Source organism: Sander vitreus, chromosome 7 (assembly GCF_031162955.1).
Source record: "Sander vitreus isolate 19-12246 chromosome 7, sanVit1, whole genome shotgun sequence".
Taxonomy (NCBI): Eukaryota; Metazoa; Chordata; class Actinopteri; order Perciformes; family Percidae; genus Sander; species Sander vitreus.
In genome coordinates, this window is record NC_135861.1 from 4,640,403 (window position 1) to 4,660,315 (window position 19,913).

General features: G+C 41.3%; 1 protein-coding gene across 1 annotated transcript; it reads right to left on the minus strand.

The window, feature by feature from the left end:
* Nucleotides 1-1,645: 1,645 nt before the first annotated feature.
* Nucleotides 1,646-19,668, minus strand: sdcbp2 (syndecan binding protein (syntenin) 2). The gene is made up of 9 exons (XM_078254270.1): nucleotides 19,519-19,668; nucleotides 15,331-15,382; nucleotides 13,109-13,205; nucleotides 9,355-9,455; nucleotides 8,010-8,174; nucleotides 5,838-6,013; nucleotides 5,106-5,277; nucleotides 4,482-4,573; nucleotides 1,646-3,369 (listed from the first exon to the last, which is right to left on the minus strand). Exons 2-9 carry the CDS (start codon nucleotides 15,379-15,381, stop codon nucleotides 3,315-3,317), a joined length of 909 nt encoding a protein of 302 aa, XP_078110396.1. The 5' UTR covers nucleotide 15,382; nucleotides 19,519-19,668; the 3' UTR covers nucleotides 1,646-3,314.
* Nucleotides 19,669-19,913: the final 245 nt, after the last annotated feature.

The following is a 19,913-nucleotide window of genomic DNA, read 5'->3' on the forward strand; positions in this document are numbered from 1 at the left end:
ATGTGTGTCTTACAGAGCTTCCCAAAGCTCTGAAAGAATTTTTTTTTTTTAAATATATATATATATATATATATTGTGTGCTTTGGATCTTGTGCATACAAGATATCTTGTTGGCGTATGCGTAAAGATGTGTTAACATGTATACTTAATGTCGTAAGCCGTTTTTTTGCTTAATATAGCCTTCCATAATTTTTGTTGAATTGACACGTAAAAATATATTGTGTTAACACAACCACACTGTGTTAAAACGCATTTTAATGTCGTCTAAACACTAAATCTCTAAAATGCTATTTGCGTTAATCACATTCCATAAAAACCTGGGTTAAGAAAGAAAGTTGCTAACCACCGTCATCATATCCATTATATCTTTTTTTTTCATTTAATACCTTGTGCACCCAAGTTATAGTCTTGTCCGCAGAAGATATTATGTTGTGCACACAATACCTTTTGTGCACAAGTTATCTTCTTAACTTGTTTGCACGCATTAAAATAATAATTTGTGTGTGCAAGAAAAGAATGAATGTTTTTCTCTATATTTAAAACTATATTTCTTTGGGGGAGGGGCACCGTGTTCAATAGCTTTTTGTCTTTTATATGTTTAATGTATGCTGGTGTTGCTAACACCTTTATGCCTCCACTTACTTAGACCCTAATAGGGTCTGGTGAACATAATCACATCTTTGGAGCCATTTTGTCCCCTACATCTTCCTATCGAATGGGTAACAAACGATATGGCTTACAGTGTCCTTGTTTAGGATTCTAAACCTTGTTATAAATGATTCCGTTCCAGAAGAGGCTTGCAACTCTTCAGAGTGTGATTGATTGATTGATTCATTAAAAGTTTAATCTGACTTTCCTCGGATCAATCGTTACTATACAGCACTTTATCAAAACCCATTCCACGATTATTGCAATGCCAAGGAGGCCATTATGCCGAGTGTCCTACGCTGTCTCTGCAAGGACCTTGTTGTATCTCACAATGAACCTGTTTTCTATTTCTGTCCCATAATACACCTGAACGTCCTGCTGTAGTGGTGCCCGTGTACAGTATGTGAGCGGAGGGGGGTGATTATATACTACGTATATCCTTAAACACGTATGATGCTGAATGTGTCTTGGGGAAGACAGGAGGTTGTTGGGGGGGTGTTTGGCTTTTTGTGTCAATATTTGAATGTGTATTGTCATTTTATGCTTTATTCCTGTCCAAATTGTCTGAGTATGTGTTCCATAGCCTATGTAATGATAAGTAATGTATACAGAGGTCATACCAAGTCCTTTAACATCCTACCATTGAGGGCATTCAATGCCTTGTATAAAAAAAAGTAGCTGACATCGATATCTACAGATAACCTAATGTAAATTAACTATTTTAATGGCAATAGTAGTGTGTACAGTTAAAGACATCAATGGGCTACTTCTCCATTCACACTCCCACCACGCTGTATAAAGAAAGACCAAAAGCCCCTATATTAAACAGCATGGAGCAAACGTTTGTGTTGTCTTCATCTGTGTGTTTGTCTGAATCTTGTCTCTCTGGATGTTTTTCTTACTTGATTTTTCCCAAACCACAGCGATTCTAAAGACTATGTTAGGATGTTATGTTTATCTCCATACTGAGTGGAAGACAAACACCACCAAGCCAATGTGAACAGAAAGACTGTTTATTTGTTTTACAATATTATCTTGGTTACATTCGTATATAAACTTTAAGATTTTTTTTCTAGCATTTTCTTACAGAATGACAGTGATGTTTATCAGATTGCATACCTAGAAAAGTAAAGGAATACATGCATCCAAACATGAACAGCATTAAAAGGAGCAACTTTATATAACAAGTAGAAATTCACAACTGTGAGCTCCGCTCAGTCTCAATGTGCTCATCAGTCAAGGAAGGATTATTACATAGGGGCGTCCTCTAACAACACTTGGGCAGAGGAGAGCAAGTTCAATGGCTGAGCTCATGATGTGGAATTTAAATGCCTTCAATTTGAGCGGATGATTTTCAGCATCAAATTTCAGCAGTTTCCTATGGTTAACATACAAGTTTGTTTTCATGAGTTCTCTCATTAACATGAGGCACCACAAACAATAATAAAAAAGCACAACTGTTGAAATGGGTACAGGAAAGACAACCTTTTAAAAAGGTAGTGGAAAGTGCACTTAGTGGGTCCGCCCAGCACAGACCCTGCCCAGACAAACACCAACGATTCCCTTGAAAACTATAGTTAGAAGCACAAAACCATATCCGACAAACACCTTTTCAACTAACCTCCAGCTAGCTAATCACATCAACGCACTCTTGTTTGTGGACAGGGCTAAGTTCCAGCTGCATGGGGCAACAAACATCTACGGCTTCCTCTTTCCCTACACTTTCCCCTGGAATGTGCACACAGTGTTCCCAGTACCTACAAATTCAACACATCAGAGCCTCATCATGTCATTTGCCCGCAGAGACAGTAATTGTGGTACAATTATACCTCGCCATCTCTTGGAGAAGGTGGAAACCGCTACGTCGTAACTCTCACGTATATGTTAGAAATGTTGGGTATCTACAAAAATAAAATAAAGATAATCTCTGAGCCAACACCTACACTATTTTCTTGTACCAATATATGGTATAAACTAAAAAAAACAACGCTGTTAGTTTTACTGGCCAAGTAAAAGAGACACTGGAATCTAGAATCCAGTCAGCAAACGTTTTGTCAAATGTGAGGCCCCAGATGTTAATTCAGCTCAGTTGATTTACGTACACACATTAGGGGCCGAGTGCAGGGGCTGGGAGCACAGCCGTGTAATCTACATGGTAGGGCTCTGATGACTGACCGTTGGATTTTACAGCATTTTGACAAGATGAAACGTCACATGCAAATGATTCATCTCCACAATGAGGAGGAAGCTCTGGACTCACGATAGTGTGCATGTTTAACAAAAAAAAAAAAAAAAAAATTTTGTACTGTCCTTATTCCTCAAATACAAAACAAGAAAAACAAAAGATGTAATACTTAGACTACAAGGTTAACCTTCAAAAAGTACTAGATATGTCAAAGGAGATGAGGGTATGTAGAAAAGGTAAAGACTCTACTGAAGTGAGAAATAGAAGAAAGAAAAAAAAAGAAAAGAAAAAAAAAGGCATTTTAAGATTATGTTAAAGAAATGGCGACGATGATTGTGACGCAGGAGGTGGTTTGGTATGAAGGCAGAAAGAGACAGAGAGAGAGAGAGAGACAGACAAATATATGGCTGAGGAAAAGAGAAAGAGAGACATATTGATGTATTGTAGACATCCTGACAGTTTACAGTCCTCCTCCTGGTCTTCACACCTCTGGGACAGAGTGATCCATGGCTGACCGCAGGAGACCGGAAGACATCCTGGAGGGGGGGAAAAATAAATAAAAATAAATTATAATCACACCCATCAGCTCGTCAGTGATCAGTTTAGTCGCACTTAACAGATTTTTGGTCGCATGTTCTGGTCCACTTTGGGCTCCCGGTGGCTTATTCCCAGTCCTTCCAGAAAAATTGAGGTTTTTTTTGTGATTGTTGTGGGCAAAAATCCTTGATTATGCGGCACGTTTTCTTAAAAAATGCGATGGAATATGCGGGATGTTTATGCAATTTTATGCGATGAAATTGCGGGAACTTGGAAAAACTGCGGCGTCATCGTGGCTTCATCGCGGGGTTTGCGGCTTTCTGATGATGTTCACGTCGCGTCACTTCATAACGTTCCCATGGCAACAGGGGAAAATGGCTGCTCTTGTGTGAAGTTAACGCAACATTTTTCAACTTTCTGCTAAGATATATGTGACTTTTTTGCAACGACAATGCGGGGATTATGAAATCATGTAAGCCCCGCATATTTTGCGCGGAAATCTGCAATTTATGCGGCGAAAGTGCGGCGTATTTGAAAAGAAATGCTGCCCCCCGCATAAATATGCGGACTTTGGCCGATTATGCATTGAATTATGCGATCGCATAATCGTGTTTTTCTGGAGGGACTGTATTACTACTGAGCTAGTCTCGCTTTGCCAGACCAGGCGCTGAGTCGCGCGTGAGAAGAAAACTCAGATTGGACAGATAGTCTTGCTAGCTGTCTGGATTTACCCTGCAGAGATCTGAGGAGCAGTTAACCATAGTCCTCAGAAATCCACCAGAGTTTAGAACGCCAACACAAAGAAAGCGGAAGGTAACGGACATCGGCGAAAATACACGCATCCGGTGGAATTTCCCGCGGCACCGGAGCAATCCCAGATGTGGAACGTCGAGGATATAAGACGACTACTGAGCTAATAAGAGCAAACATGAAGTCATACGAACCAGCAGGTAACTCATTGATTGGTACGTTTTGGAAAAGTTTTGCATCATCATCAGCGCTACATGGATCCACGCGGGAAAGTGTAATTCTGTTGACTGACAGCACCTTATGTGTAGTTATTAATGATAAGGAAACGACACTAGATTCACTGAAATGATGAAGTCTCTACCTCTTAACCATGTGTTCATAGATGAACTTGGGCATGATGGTGATGGTCATGGCAGTCGGAGAGGTGCTCAGAATGTCCTTGATCTGAGAATCCTGGAATTTTCACACAGGGACAGTTTCATGTGAGGACCTCATGTGATTAATGAATTGCCATTGACATTGTAGGTTTCTTAAAGAACACATGCAAAGCCTTCATCACAGGGCAGAATGGAACTACACACCTGCCAGAGAATAAATTGGACTAGAAGCAAAACTATGGCTACATTGCTGATACAAACTAAAAAACCATTTGACTTCACTTCACATTTGTACAGACTTGGAGCTGGTGAATGCTGCACTTACTTAAAAAATGCTGTACGTTCCCGCGTAATACTACATTCCGCAAGGATGTACGCAGCCATCCCAATGCAAAATTCTAATTAGCATCAACTTAACATTCTATAGGCATCACACATGTTCTGTATTTCTTATAATATCATTTTTAGTCCATGTTTTTCAACAATGCAAGATCAACAGAACCCATCTTGTTTCACAGCACACACACATTACTAGCTCATATAATTAGCACTAAGTAAACAGTTTGTATTTGATGAAAAGACTCTATATACAGAAACAAGTGTCTCACCTTGAGTCCAATAACGTTTTGGCCATTAATTTCACAGATGAAATGCTCAGTCAGCAGGCCGTTGCGGGCTGCAGAGCCATCCTTGACCAGCGAGGTGATTTTACCAGACTTGTAGATAAAGCCCACGTGGCCAGAGCTGTCTTTGTGCATGGTGATGGTGCGCTGAAATGGCCTAGACAGACAGACAGACAGACAGACAGACAGACACACAGACAGACAGACACACAGACAGACACACACACACACAAAATTAGGAATCCACTTTGTTATAAAGAGCCCTTTAATCAGACTATTTTATTTAAAAACGAAAGTGTACAAGTATATCTGTAAATGTATAATCATGAAGAAAAAATTAAAAACTCAGAAAGTGATGGGAACATACAAGATAACAAGAAACTATGTGATAATATTCGTAAAAACAAAACCAGAAGGAGAGCTGAGCAGCATCGCTCAGCAGAGGGAGCCAAACCTTTCAGCTTCTTTCAGATACTATGACGCTGTATAGCAGCATGGCCACTGTACTGTATGCGTGATCCATTACAGTCTGGTATTACCAGGTAAACTTTTCCCTTTAGCATTGCGATAGATGAGAACAACACCTGTAACCATGGTAGCTGTACACATCAAAGCTGATGACAGCTGTAGCCTCGCAATGCTTAGGAAACATACAAAATGAGACTAAATGATAGACACACGGTTATGATCGCATGTCCTGTATTGAAAACTCCTCACCTGTCCCTGACCACGAGCTCAATGCGGGTCTCTGCGGCAGCCTTCAGGGCCTTGTGGGCCTTGTCTACGCTCCAGCCAGCACAGTTCTGCCCGTTGATCTGAAGAACCTGGTCCCCAAAACGCAGCCCGGCCAAGGCCGCAGGAGAGTTAGCCTGCACCAGCTGGAGAAACACTCCCTGTGAGAGGACAGATAAACAGATAAAACATTCAAAATGAGTCCAAGATATGGATGGCGAGGGAAGAGAGAAAAGACAGACGATAGAGCGATAGTGGAGAGAAAACAGAGCAAATAAAGAGGAAGGAGGCAAGGACATAGAAGAGATAAAATGTCCATAATGATATAAAGATATTGCTAGATATTTGAAACAGTGAAAGGAATTAAAACACACAGAACCAACAGATGGCTTGTGTTTAAACGACTCTTTCAAAAGAATAAGTTACACTCTTTAACTTGATGTCCATGCAATATAATTAAATCATTTGATTGGAATGTCTTTCATTTTGAGGATTCGGCGCCCTGTTAAGTCAGGTGTGTGGTGTCATTTCAGCAGTACATCGATCATCAATACACTGAATCTTCTCTTTTTTTCATTTCATTTCAGTCATCTGCCATTCACCTGTATTAGTGCAACTCAACACAAACGGAATAATGAACTACTTCAAGAGGCTGTTACCACGCACAAGACTATCGAAATTCACTCGTAGTTGTTGTTTTTCTTACAGCACATTAATTCTTCATTGCTCTTAGCACTGATAATAAACACCCAGTCCCTGTTTTAGTTGCTAACTTTACCCTGGTAAAATGACTGTACTGTCATAGCCAATGCACATATGTCCCAGGAATAGTCCAAAATAATGAAAACAGGTCATCATTAGGGGTGTAAGAAAGAAATCGATACACCGTATCGCGATATTTCTTTTTTTTACGTAAAAACAATATTCATGTCAGACAGCGGATCACGTTTATGTTGTACCACTAGATGGCTATGCTGAGACGCAGCACTAGTGTCCTCGCCTAACGGGGCCTAGCGGTGCCTGACTTTTTTTTCTAGAAGCTAACAATGTAGCTATGGCTGAACTACTTTAGCATATAAACATTAGCTCACTAAGAACATGTGAACCACAATCCCAAACTGGCAGTTTGATTTTCTGTGTACTGAATGGTTTACCTAAAGTAAACCTCTTTGACTTTTATGAACATCATGTCTTTTCAAATATTAAGTTTTTCTAAAATTATACTTTCAACAAATCCCAATATATCGCCTTAAGCACAGTATCGGAATATATTGCAATATATTGAATTGTGACCCATGTATCGTGATACGTATCGTATCGCCAGATTCTTGCCAATACACAGTCATCATCATCATCATCATCATCATCATCATCATCATCAATTTAAGGGACACTCAAATTGTAGCAGGTGTGTTCAAATGTGCAGCTCGACTTAATCTAAAAATATAGCCACTATTCATACTAACAACACTTTTTGCATGTGTTTCATAATACATGTGTTGGCAGTGGCACGCCTTTACAACCCCAGAAAAATTAAGCTGACGAATGTTTGAATTGTCACTGTGTAAAACTATCTTCATAAAGTCTATATTGTACTCAAAAGACTGAAAAGAGCCCTACTTGAACGGACTATGATTGCTGAAAGCCCATATTAGCTCTGGTTAAACTTTGACGTATTTTTTCATAGAAAGACGACTGTGGATTTTGCCCACCATCTCCTACATTGGAATAATAGGAAGGGATGCTTTTTGGGAGTATGTTCAGTGTCTGTTTGCAGGACTAGTAATAGGATATGAGAAACTCTGGCTATAGAACTCAGACGTGATGGTTCCACCACAGTGATCTTTCATTAAAAGAGATTTAAATAAATACATAAATAGCCCTATAAATAACACAACAGCCCAAGAAGTAGTCGTCAGATTACTTTTTGCAAAACTCAACAAGTATTAGTTGCTAAATTAGTACTGGCGAAACCCCTCGTGATTAACATGTCAGATCATGATGCTCCAGATGAAGAGTAAAAACAGGTTCAACATTGATGGAAGAGTAGAAGAAGTCATCAGTGTGTTGTCAAAGGGGTGTTAATGACAATGAGTCTGGGCTGAATAATGAATGCAAGAAGAGGTGCCGGTCTAAGAGTTTGTGATGCTGACTCACATTGTCGATGGACCTGAGCCGGATTCCCACCTTCCCTTCCTGGTCCTTACAGAGGATAATCTCCCGCAGCCCTGGGCGGATCTCTGCCCTCCTGATGCCTACGTCCGCCCCCGTCACGGGCCGCACCATCCCCCCGACACCTGAAATGGAGGGCACTGCCACTTGCTAAAGAGGGAGGGAGGGAGGGGGAGGGGGGGAGAAAGCCAGACAGCAAGGGAGAAAGTAAAAGAGGTGGGTTGAGAGAGAACCAGGGAAATTGAGTGGGGGTGAGACAGAGGCGAGAGGAAGAAAGGATTAAAGAGGCATGTTACATTAACATTCAGGAACGCTGCATCAAATAGAGGCATGTGGGAGGATTCAATTTCATCTCCTCCTCCACCAGTGAATGAGATCAGGAGTGCTTTAGGCACTGCTTTCGAAAACATTCATCATTAATATGCTCTGCTGCACTGCAACAATGAAGAAACTAAAAAACACTAGCTTAATAATGGTAGAGGTGAAGATATCAGCAAATGGCAGAGAACACAGATTAAATTAAATTTAAATAAATTTAGGTTAAATGCCAGCTGACAAGCTAGGGTGCTGTGAGAGACTTGGCATCTGCGACACACACACACACACACACACACACACACACACACACACACACACACACACACACACACACACACACACACACACACACACACAAGTGAAGAGCTCACACCCTCCCACACTCTGCTCAGGCCTGCGGTGAGTCACTCAGCAATGTGGATCTCCAAGAACAGAATAGTGTTGTGCTCTGATAGATCTACAGCTCATGGCTCTTTCCATCTACTAAAAACAGGTTTTTAGTCAGAGGGCTGGTTGTTTTAAGTGAGAGGCTTTAATGTGACCTGAAATCTAAGAAGTCATTATGAAATGGGTCTATTTTTTTGGTTCTAGGCACATCCAGCAGGGAGGAGGCCTCGGGGGAAGACCCAGGACCAGGTTGAGGGATTATATCTCCAACCTGGCCTGGGAACGCCTCGGGATTCCCCAGTCAGAGCTGGTTAATGTGGCTCGGGAAAGGGAAGTTTGGGGTCCCCTCCTGGAGCTGCTGTCCACGCGATCCGACCTCACATAAGCGGACGAAGATGGATGGATGGATGGATGGATGGGTCTATTGTTTTGACCCAACATGATAAAAACAGATTGCAGATGGAATGGAGATATCAATGGGGAACTCCACTGATACTATACATGAAAGTCTTGGCGGTGTCGCTTGAGTCAGTGATGGTTGGGGCTGAAGACTACATGTTCGAAAAAGAAAAGAAAACGATTGCATGCGTTGACACACATCCCCAGGACATACACAACTACTTACATTGTCAGCCACAGGCATCAAGGCCAGGTTCCTTTGAACTTCATCACTGTTGAGGGCCAGACCCATATAGTCTCCTAGCTCCTCGAGGTTTGGGTACAAGCCTGAGAGAATAGAGAGAGGGGTGGGAGGAGAAAGGTGGGAGGATGGGTAAAAAAAGTGAGCCGAAGAAAGATGGAGGGAGGCAGCGCAGGTGGGAGAGGTGTAGAGTGAGAGACAGGTGGTTGGTAGGATAGAGAGACCAGGGGGGGGGGAGAGAGAGAGAGCGAGCGAGAGAGAGCGAGAGAGAGAAGATCAAACGTTACATAATGAACAAATGTATACATATGATAATACATTATGCATGTCCTGCTTACACCCCCTATTTCCATTGTCAAACCAGCTCATTTCATTGGAATCATTTTTTTCCAGACATTGCTTCGCGAGCAACGTTACTACGTCTACTCGCTGAGACTTCACTCTGCACTGTCTGTGTCCGTCTCCATCTTTAGCTGCGGCTAGGTGTGACCACGGAGATACGATGACAGGAGCTGTTTAGCTTAAACTTGTGAAGTACACGGTAGTTGGCTCGGATCACGTTCTTCTCACCACAAAAGTTCCAACGTTTTGGGCTCGATTCAACTGAACTAAACAAGGCACGCCCATTGGTCTCCATCCGAATTCACAAGGTGTACAAACAGTGTTATATTAGGCGCACCTAAAGCGTATTTTTTGCTGATCTCTCTCATTTTTTTCCTACAATTTATATTTTATTCATGCCATCACAGTAGGGTCCTGCTTGAGCCGTTGAAAGAATGCTGATAATCAGTCCCTCCAGGATTTCACAATGTCGCGATCACGCAAATTCAACCAATCACCGCGAATTTGGTGCGACTCGCAATTTTGACCAATCACCGCAACTTTTCCGCACATTTGACCAATAACCTGAAGTTTCCCGCGACTTCAACCAATCGCAGCAGTCCCACGTGCACTCTGAGAGCCAATGACCAATCGGGAGTGAAAACGAGTTGATCATTTCGTTGTTTTTGATATGAAGACGAGACGTGTGTGTGACTCATTTACCAACAAAACGTACAGCGAAAGGTCGTGCATAACATTTCAGAACGTCCTGCCAACCTGTATACATTTTAACATCAATGTAGACTTTAACGATTTAAAAGTCGCTGAAGTTGCTGCCATTTCCATCCTGGCTGTCGGCTCTCTGCAGCGGGTGGGGCTACTGCTCCGTACCCCCGCGACTGACGCTTGTATACACACAAACAACACACACACAAACAACACACACACGGTGGATGCAGGAGAAAAAGGAGATGAGACGACACGGTGACCTAAATTGAGGGCAGCTTACATTACATTATTGTAAGTGCAATGTTAAAGTCAGTACTTTATCAAACCGTATGAATGTGTCCCAGGCCAGGCCAGCATAGGAAAATAACTAACAATGTAAAGATCAACAAGCTTCTGACAGATATGTTCAAATGTGATTGATTCAATAAATTATTATTTTTTGTCTTAAATCCACCAGCCATTTTCATATTATACCAACATTAGCAGCATCCTCAGCCTATTTGGTAAGGTTACTAGGAAATGTCAGCCCAGAGTAGTTTTATTCTCCCCAAAACAAGTTTCCTTTTTATTTTTAAAGAACTATACAAAAAAAAAAACGCAACTTTTTTTGCAACTTTCACTGTCTCCCGCAACTTCATTGCAACAAACATACAAAAGACATCGCAACTTTTATCGCAATTTTTCACAAAAGCTCCCGCGAAATCAGGCATTTTGGGTCGCAACAATCTAAAATAAAAGGCCGCAAAATCCTGGAGGAACTGGATAATGAACACTCTGTGTTGCAATGTTCCTGGCATGAGTAGTCACATCCTTGCTAGGACGTAAAGTGTTATCTATGATCTGTGTGTGCGTCAATCTATCAATCTATAAATACACACACAAAGCTTTAAAGCAAATGAGTAATGCCTTGCAGCGTATATGAGTCATGAGGCCTTCAGCTGGTCAGGTAGCCGCCTCTTAACTTGTCTTCAGGTAACTGAGTAACTGATCGACCAGTTTTCTTCTTTGAATTCCAAAACTCTATAACAGACGTAAGACAGGGGTTAGGATTAAGCTTGGTCTTCCTGTTTTACTGTCTCTCTCCTCGGTCTTCTCAGTCAATACACATATCAACCAACAAGACCTACATACAGTATCAGGAAGTAGCTAAGTGATTCTGAATCAATAATCGTATCATTATTTGTTTTTGTCAACAACAATGACTACCAGGTGGGGTCAAGTGTGAAGTTATTGTTCGAGTAAGTCACTTCAGCCATGTACATACTCCACCCAATCACCCACTGCAAAGGTACAGGTGTCAGCTCTAGTCATAGTACAGAAAATAAAAGAGAGAGAGAGAGCGAGAGAGACTGAAACACCCACACCTTGTTGGCAAAACATAAAAATCACAAATAACAGAGATTCATCCTGTACAACTAACATAATTTCTCGCCTGAACCCTTTCTTCTCAGAAGTCTATCTTGAGCTACTGTGTTTGGGAAACAGCCCCTGACCTCAAACCTCTATTTCCAGATCTCCGTGAGAGAGGACCTGGATTCCACTGGCTGATTTGTGACCCTTCAGTTACCAGACACACGTGTCTTATTGATGCTTTAAGGTAAGGAAACAACGACAATTCAAATCACAATTTAGATTGTTTTGCAGCTTTAAAAACAAGCAGATGAAGGTTGTGTATGAATTTTCCTATTCACTTGGAGTTCTTCCTATAGGGATGAGAAAAGAAAACTTTTTGACAGGAAGAAGAAAAGTCATTCTGTCGAGGTGATTTAAAGGCAGTAGACGCCATTTACAGCATTAGTATATCTGCCTAGGCTATGGTCCAGTGTTGATGTCAATCAGTCCCCTTTCACCTCCCCTGTTTCTCCTCCCATCTCTCCTCTAGTGCACTTTACACCCCAATCCCTCCCTACTTTTCAAATCAACTCCTCCTCCTCTCTCTTTCTCCCATCATGCCCCTGTCCCAGCACAACTGCCAGAGCCAGTCGCCATGGTGACTCATAGCTAGCTCTGCTGAGGTAGAAACAAAAGACCAAAAGCCCACTGGACTTTGCATCCATAGAGAAACTGAATGAGTGGGAGAATAGGAAAAGGGGGTGAGGTGATGGAATATAAGAAGAAGGGTTGTGTTTTGTGATTGCTAAAAGGGCCCCTTGCCCATCTTTTATATATTCCACTTTTGATATTCGATGGATGCCTCCTTTCTTTCTCTTTTCTTCCATCTCAGCCTGGTTTACCGCAAAGTTCATGTCTACTTTCACATAAACTCAGAAAAACCTTTCCCCAGAGCAGAAAACAATGAGAGAGAAAAACATAAATAGTCACAAACACAAAGGGAGAGAAATCATAGCCGGTGTGGGGGGCCCCATTTACTCCTGTTATTGTCCAAAGACCCCATAACTCCTCCTCCCAGCCCAGTCCTCTCACTCCACTCGTCTTTATCCATCCCTAATACTACAGAGCTGTTCTTCTCCAAAGAATAGCACAGGCTCAGAACCACAGACCCCCCACACACAGACACCAACAAATAAACAAAGAAGAAACAGGGGAAAAGGAACGCAGATACAGATGAAGGTGTTACAACTTAGAGAAAGAGGGGTTTCACTGATTTATCTGGGCGTAGACAAGTTAGGAACACAATAGAGGGATAAAATACGCTCTAAAAACGTTCAACAGTATATGTGAGACTCACTTGATCCTGGCATCCCAGCAGTGGCGGGCTGAGGCGGATAGGTTCCCTCAGTGATAGCTGGCATCGAGGTGGCAGACTGGGCAAACTGGGCCTGGGCCTAGAAAGTAATCAGACACACCAGTCAACTGGAAGTGTACTTGGACTTAAAATGGTAAATAGTGGACGAAAGGGAAATGACTGAAGTGGGGTTTGTTAAGGAAACATTAATCTTCATTAGAAATGCATGTCCATTTAAAAAAAAAAAAAAAATACATTAAGTCTCAAACCCTGAATGAATGGTTTTAAGCAAGTGTGAGAATACAACTATTAGTAATCAGATTAAGTGATTGCGGAATACTTCTTCCTCCCCAACAACAAATGTTGTTATAATCCGTGATTTAATACTCAGCGACTTATTTGATGACTAATTAAAATGGGGGACTCACAAGAGAGAGATTAAAGACAGAGGGCCCTATTTTAACGATCTGAGCACACAGCGTAAAGCGCATGGCACAGGTGCATTTAGGGCGTGTCCAAAACCACTTTTGCTAGTTTGGCGGCAGAAAAAAGGGTCCGGGCGCATGGTTCAAAAGGGTTGTACTTTGTGTCTTCATTAATCAGAGGTGTGTCTTGGGCGTAACATGCAATAAACCAATCAGAGTGTCTCTGATCTCCCATTCCTTTTATGATGGCAGATTTGCACAGTAATATTTTTATTTTTTATCTTTTGCATGTTTGTGTGCTGCTGCGCTTCCCTGTGTGTGTGTGTGTGTGTGTGTGTGTAACAAGCATAGTGTGTGCGCGCTGTGCATAAGCCTGTTGACATGACAATGAAATGCTGCGTTATTGACTTTAGACCAGGTTTTTGTTGGTCAATGGCGCGGTCACTTCCCGCTACCTCAAGATAGCAATACGCCAAGAATTCACCTGAACACACCTCCCTGTAAGACCAGCACGCCCATGGGTGCAAAGATGGGCGCAGGTGCATTTGCTATTTAAACGACATGGGCGCTGGACAGTCTTAAAATAGCAAAGACGCTTGCGTTGGGTTTTGCGCCGTGCTGCAAGATAGGGCCCAGAGTGGTCAAAATCAAGCAGCAGAGGCCAAAACATCCTAACTTTTGGTCCCTAATATGGGTCAAGCACCAAAAACACTGGATCCTAGCTCCTAGGATCCTAGCTGTACATTGTCATATCTGCCCGAAGGTTCTCAGGTTTGACAAGGGTCCAGGCCTGAGGACATCTACAGGCCTTTTGGTCATAGTGCCCCCCGCTGGCAACAGAAAATGAGCCTTATATGACAAACCTCATCCTATTTACATAAAACTTATAATGTGTGGTATACATGTGATACTGAGCCCCCTCCCTATACTTTAACCAGGCCCTGTGTACTTAGGCCACGCCCCCCTCTTATGGCTTTTGAACTGTTTAAGGTAGAGTCTTGTGTGAGGTATCAATGAACTCAGCAGAGTTCCTTCTTCATTGGTGATGGTTTGGCCCTCCCCCTACGATTAAGCTATGCCCCCTTTCATAACTGGTGACCCATTTAAGGTAGAGTCTTATCTGAGGTATCATTGAACTCAGCAGAGTTTCTTTTTGATTGGTGATGGTTTGGCCCGCCCCTTTTTAATAACTTATGACCCGTTTGATGTAGACCCTTGTGTGAGGTTATCATTGAACTCAGCAGAGTTCCTTATTCATTGGTGCTGGTTTGGCCCGCCCCCTTATGATTAAGCCACGCCCCCGTTCATAACTGGTAACCCGTTTAAGGTAGAGTCTTAGAGATCAAGAGAGAGAGCATGTGTATGAAGTTAGCAGTAACGTTATAGCTGTGAACGTAGCAGTGCAGTGTGTGTACAATTTGGCTCTTTGTCGGTGAATAAATGCTACAACTCCTCAAGACTAAAGGCAAAAAAAATATATTTTCATTTGAATGATCCAATGTCGATTCATAAAATCCAGAATCGATCATAGAAAACTAAAAGACCTAAGAAATCTGTTGGTACCAATCATGTCATGCAAGCTTGTCGGGAAGGGGGTTAAATAACGCTCCAAAGATAAGCTATATTTTGGCATGGGAAAAAACAGCTATGGTCATTTTAACAGGGGTCCCTTGACCTCTCACCTCAAGATATCTGAATGAAATGTCACTTAGTACTCTGGACTATGTGAATCAGTGGCGATTCCCAGCGCTACTCAAGACCCAAGCCAAGTTCTCTAAACCGATTCGCCCTAACCCTTACCTTGATAACCTTGTCGACCTTGAGGTCCTCGAGGGATGGATACAGGGACATCCTGAGGAGAAAACACAAACAGCTGTTAGTGGAGGACCTTGGGGAAGGGAGGATGGCATAGCTGTATGAGATAACATACCAGCCAAGTAAGCCTCGCCAGACTACTGACTGGGATAACCTCATATTACCCAAATGCCATCCATTACCTTTACACTCCATTAAGCCATACTCTATAATAAGACTGAATCAAATGACTCTCTGTGATGTAAAAGGGATGCTATGGGGTGCTGATGATTCCATTGAGAATCAAAACCAACTCTGTCGCTGCATGCAGCTTTCGGCAACATCCTGTTCCTTGTTTTAGTTTTCTGGATGACAAAACCGTGAAAAATGCTGCTACCTGCCTGGCATGAAATGGCACAGAGAGGACATATGTGACTGACAGATAAAGACAATCAAACATTCAGCAAGTCAAAGGACAGCCATATATTCTGCTCAGGATCTGGCAGCATAAACAACATCTACAACTACTGAGGATGCTTGTCATAGATTGGGAAGACAGCCAATTTCGTTCAAGCTAAATCTCAAACTCAGGCTGCATTGCAAATACAGTTTAGAAGCAGACAGAAATGTTAATAGGCATTGACAAGTGCATGTGTGTTGACTTTGCCTTACTGCTGTACATGACAAAGTTACAAACATTTAAGGTCTTTCCATTGTATTCATTTACTCTCAAACTCAGCACTGTTTTCATGATAAAGCTTTCTGTTGAACAGTCACACTGAAAAACACATACAGGTGACTTGTGTGACGTACAGACTGCCACAACACATAATACATGAGTAAACATGGGTGGATGGAAAAACACATAAGAGCATAAAAGCAAAGAAAATGGTTAATGGCTCTCACAGGGTCCCTTAATATTGTAATTATTATGATAATAATGGTGGTCTACTCAAACCAAACAAGACTCAGAAGTACTCAGACGAACTCACTGCCACGGTACTACAAAACAGCAGCCTGAAGTGTGAAGAGGAAATGAAAATGCCTGATTGATTATGCAATGAAACAGCTGACTGAGATTATGCACATAGTAAAGCAGAACAGGCTGAAACTAGAGCTGGGCGATATCACGATATTTTTGACCAAATACGTCGATGTCGATATTGCGGCGATAATGTAGGGTTGACTATTGGTGCTTTTACAAAACATTAACGCAATGAGATTTTTGATAAATAATCACCAATAATGTGGATATAATCACTAAGTGGGTAAAGGCAAATAATAAAAGTCTGGAAAATGAAATCACCTTACAGCCTTTAAAACCAGAAACGGACAACACTTATCATGTCATATATATATAGCCCAGGGCTCCAGACTAACTTTTTGCCTTGGTTGCACTGGTGTGCCTAACATTTTTATTTAGGTGCACCAGCACAAAATTTAGGTGCAGCCAAATTTTTCGCGTCGCCATTAGCGCTGAATACATACACGATATATAGCTGTGTATTTCCTTACAAAGTGGGCTAAATGTTCAGTTTTAAGTCAAAGCCACTTTTCACAAGCTCTTTTATTAAAACAGATTGTGATTAAAATAAAATGCAAAGACAGGGTTTTCTTTACCAGTTTGAAAATATACAGCTGCAACACATGTAAATAAAAGTTATCTGATATATATAGCCTAGGAGATTATATATATATATATATATCTGGTAGATGTTTGTGATTGGTCATGCTGTGTAAACACCGCCTCTTTTATGTGAACGTGCGCGCTGCTGGATTGGGAAACCCTGGGTTGATTGAATTAGATGTTAACCACCGTCGTGACACAGCTTATGCGGGACCGCGGTTGTTAGGGTTAGTGAAGCCGGGTAACTGAAATCAATCCAGGACATGTTGATCTTGATTCATAGTACAGGCTTCTGATCATTTTCACATTTGAGAAGCTAGAATCTGAACATTTTTATCTTGAAAAGTTACTATTTACTACTTAAAGCTTTAGTGCGTAACTTTTTGATATTAATCAACGTCCGTTACATTCAAGCCATTGCCAAATGAGTTGCTACATGTCATGGCCAATACACGATCGACTTGATAAGGTCAGTATTGGCTCAGAATCCAATCCAATGTATTGGATTCCCTAAAATAAAAGGCATAAATGCCAAAAACAAAATGATCTGCACTTTAGTCTTCCCAGTCACAGAAGCATTACTGATTTCTTACACATTTTCTTCATCACACCTTGACAACTGTGTGTCACAATCACAAAACACTGTGGACACATCTCTTACTCAATAAGGAACAGGAAAACAAAGTGAGGCGAATGGCAGTATTATATAAAAACAACAGATATCATGACCAACTACAGAAAGCCAAATACCTAATGATAGACATGACAGACACAAAAGACAGCAACATGTAAAAAATCAAGTCAAGTAAAAAGACGACTTCCTTTTGTATTGATTTACCCCATCACAAATATATTTAAAAAAAAAATATCCTAATACACCATACTAAAATAATCACAAAAAAGTCTATACACATGTTTTAAAGAGCAAAACATCACAAATATGACTGTGTGTTGATATGTAGGGCTGGGAACCAAATTAAATACTTTTAATGAACAAACCGAATTTCCTCTAACGCATCGAGTATCGAAAAAAAATGCCTCGTCATTCAATATCTAATTTCAATACCTAAGGAGTAAATCTCATCAGCGTCAGTTCGTCGTAGAGGCATGCTGGAAAAACGACAGAGCTTAAAAATACATAAAAAGATTTGTGCTGTAATGTGTAATGTAATTTCTTTACGAAAAAAAAGTGGCATTTAAGAACAGGTTTCGAAGTCAGGGTATTGGTATCGGTATCCATCATTTTTGAATGATACCCAGCCCTATATGCCATGTGTAGGATATGTGGTAAAACATTCATTTTGACACCAGTAAGCGAAACATGCTTACTGGTGTAAATCCCTAAAATAAGCAAATCATTCTGACCACAATCACATTACTGCCACTCTCCCAGCTACTCCATCCACCTACTCTACTCGGTTATTCTCAGTCCTCACAAACAAGAGCGTCATTGTGTTGGACACAGAGGAGCATTTTAATACTTTCTAGTGTTTACTTTAAGGCTGTGTTTGTTTGCTCGCTTTATATTCCTCCCTCATTCGAACTAGCTGGTGGAGGTATTAGTGAATAAGCCTGGAAAAAATTAGTTTGGGCTGACAGTGAAATAACATAACCTAATCCTAGAACCACTTCTGCCTTTGCAGTTCAAATGAAGTGGACAAGTGACGTTCTTTGAAATGGAAAGGGATATTATCTTTGTATATAAACACAGGCTAAGAGAACAGCTTATAAAAAGGCATTGGTTTATCGAGAGGAGTGCTAGCAAAGCAAACGCTTTGGTGGAAACTGGAAAGGAAAGAGAGGGCTAACTTCAGTAAGCCTGAACGAATTGGTTAGATACAAGAATGTGGTCTTCTTGGCAGCTTATTCCGGTCTATTGACATGGCTGGGAAAAAAAGAGAGTGAGTGGGGATAGAGGAGGAGGACTGACATCGGTAAAACGGAACAAAGGTCTGTAACGGTACTGCTATGAACTGACCCACACCCTTTCTACTGTAACGTTACACCTAAATAGGCCACATAAACAGGCACCATGAGCTAACTTACTGTTTTGACGCTATGACAACACAGACTCAAAGATAATACGTAGGGCTTAACTGACGTTAGCTTAGTTATAATAGAATGCGCGTTTCCTTTATATTCTAATATTGAGGTAACGTTAAACGTCTGTATATATTTTAGAGATGAACTAACGTTAGTGCCGTGTCTTTATCACATGACTGGTTAAGTTACAGCACGAATTGTTGCAAATCAACGTTAGCTAACGGCATGGTGCCTCAATGTCATTAAAAAACAACCAACTGCTATTAGCTGGTTAAAGCAGGCAGACAGATCTAGCTAGTCAAATGGATAGCTAGTTAACTTAGTTGAAATTACGACAGTTTGAAAGCTGAATGAAAACAAAACTAATGTCTTTTAGCGGAGTCGCTAAGCAGACCCGTCTTTGTTCCGACATAAACAGCAGGGAAGCAAAGAGCTAGCCCGTATCGTTAGCTTGTTAGGTAAACGAAACCTGGATGTAACAGTTAACCTTACCGCTACGGAGAGTTTGGTAGAGACAGTCTCACCTTTAATTTCTTGGTTGTAAAATCAGCGTAAACACTTCGGAATCTCAGACAGCAGCAAACTCCTTTTATTTTTCAGTTGTTTCTCTCTTCGTCGCGCTGCTGAAGGGGAATTCTGGAAAGTGATGTCACTGCTTGGCTTCCTGGTCGTGCAAACCACGTCAATCAATGTTGACGTTGTAAGCCACGCCTCGTATCGGTCACATGAACTACAGCTAGACCAAAGAGTCGTCATGACAGTTTTATACATAACATACCTTATGACAATCATCATGACCTGCCTAATAGTAGGCATATTTAGCCTTCTGTGTGTCATTGGCTTTGCTTTGCTTTGCTTCCCTGTGTGTTGTTGCCCTCTGTCAGGAATCAGGTACAGGCCAAATTATCGTGACTGTCTT

Bases quoted from the DNA above. Each gene is read 5' to 3' on its own strand.
- sdcbp2 (XM_078254270.1), bottom strand. From the start codon at position 15,381: ATGTCCCTGTATCCATCCCTCGAGGACCTCAAGGTCGACAAGGTTATC. The intron at 8,175-9,354 runs GTAAGTAGTTGT...CTCCCTCTTTAG, and splicing joins TGATGCCTGTGGCTGACAAT to CAAGTGGCAGTGCCCTCCAT. The intron at 5,278-5,837 runs GTGAGGAGTTTT...CTGTCTGTCTAG, and splicing joins GAGCTCGTGGTCAGGGACAG to GCCATTTCAGCGCACCATCA.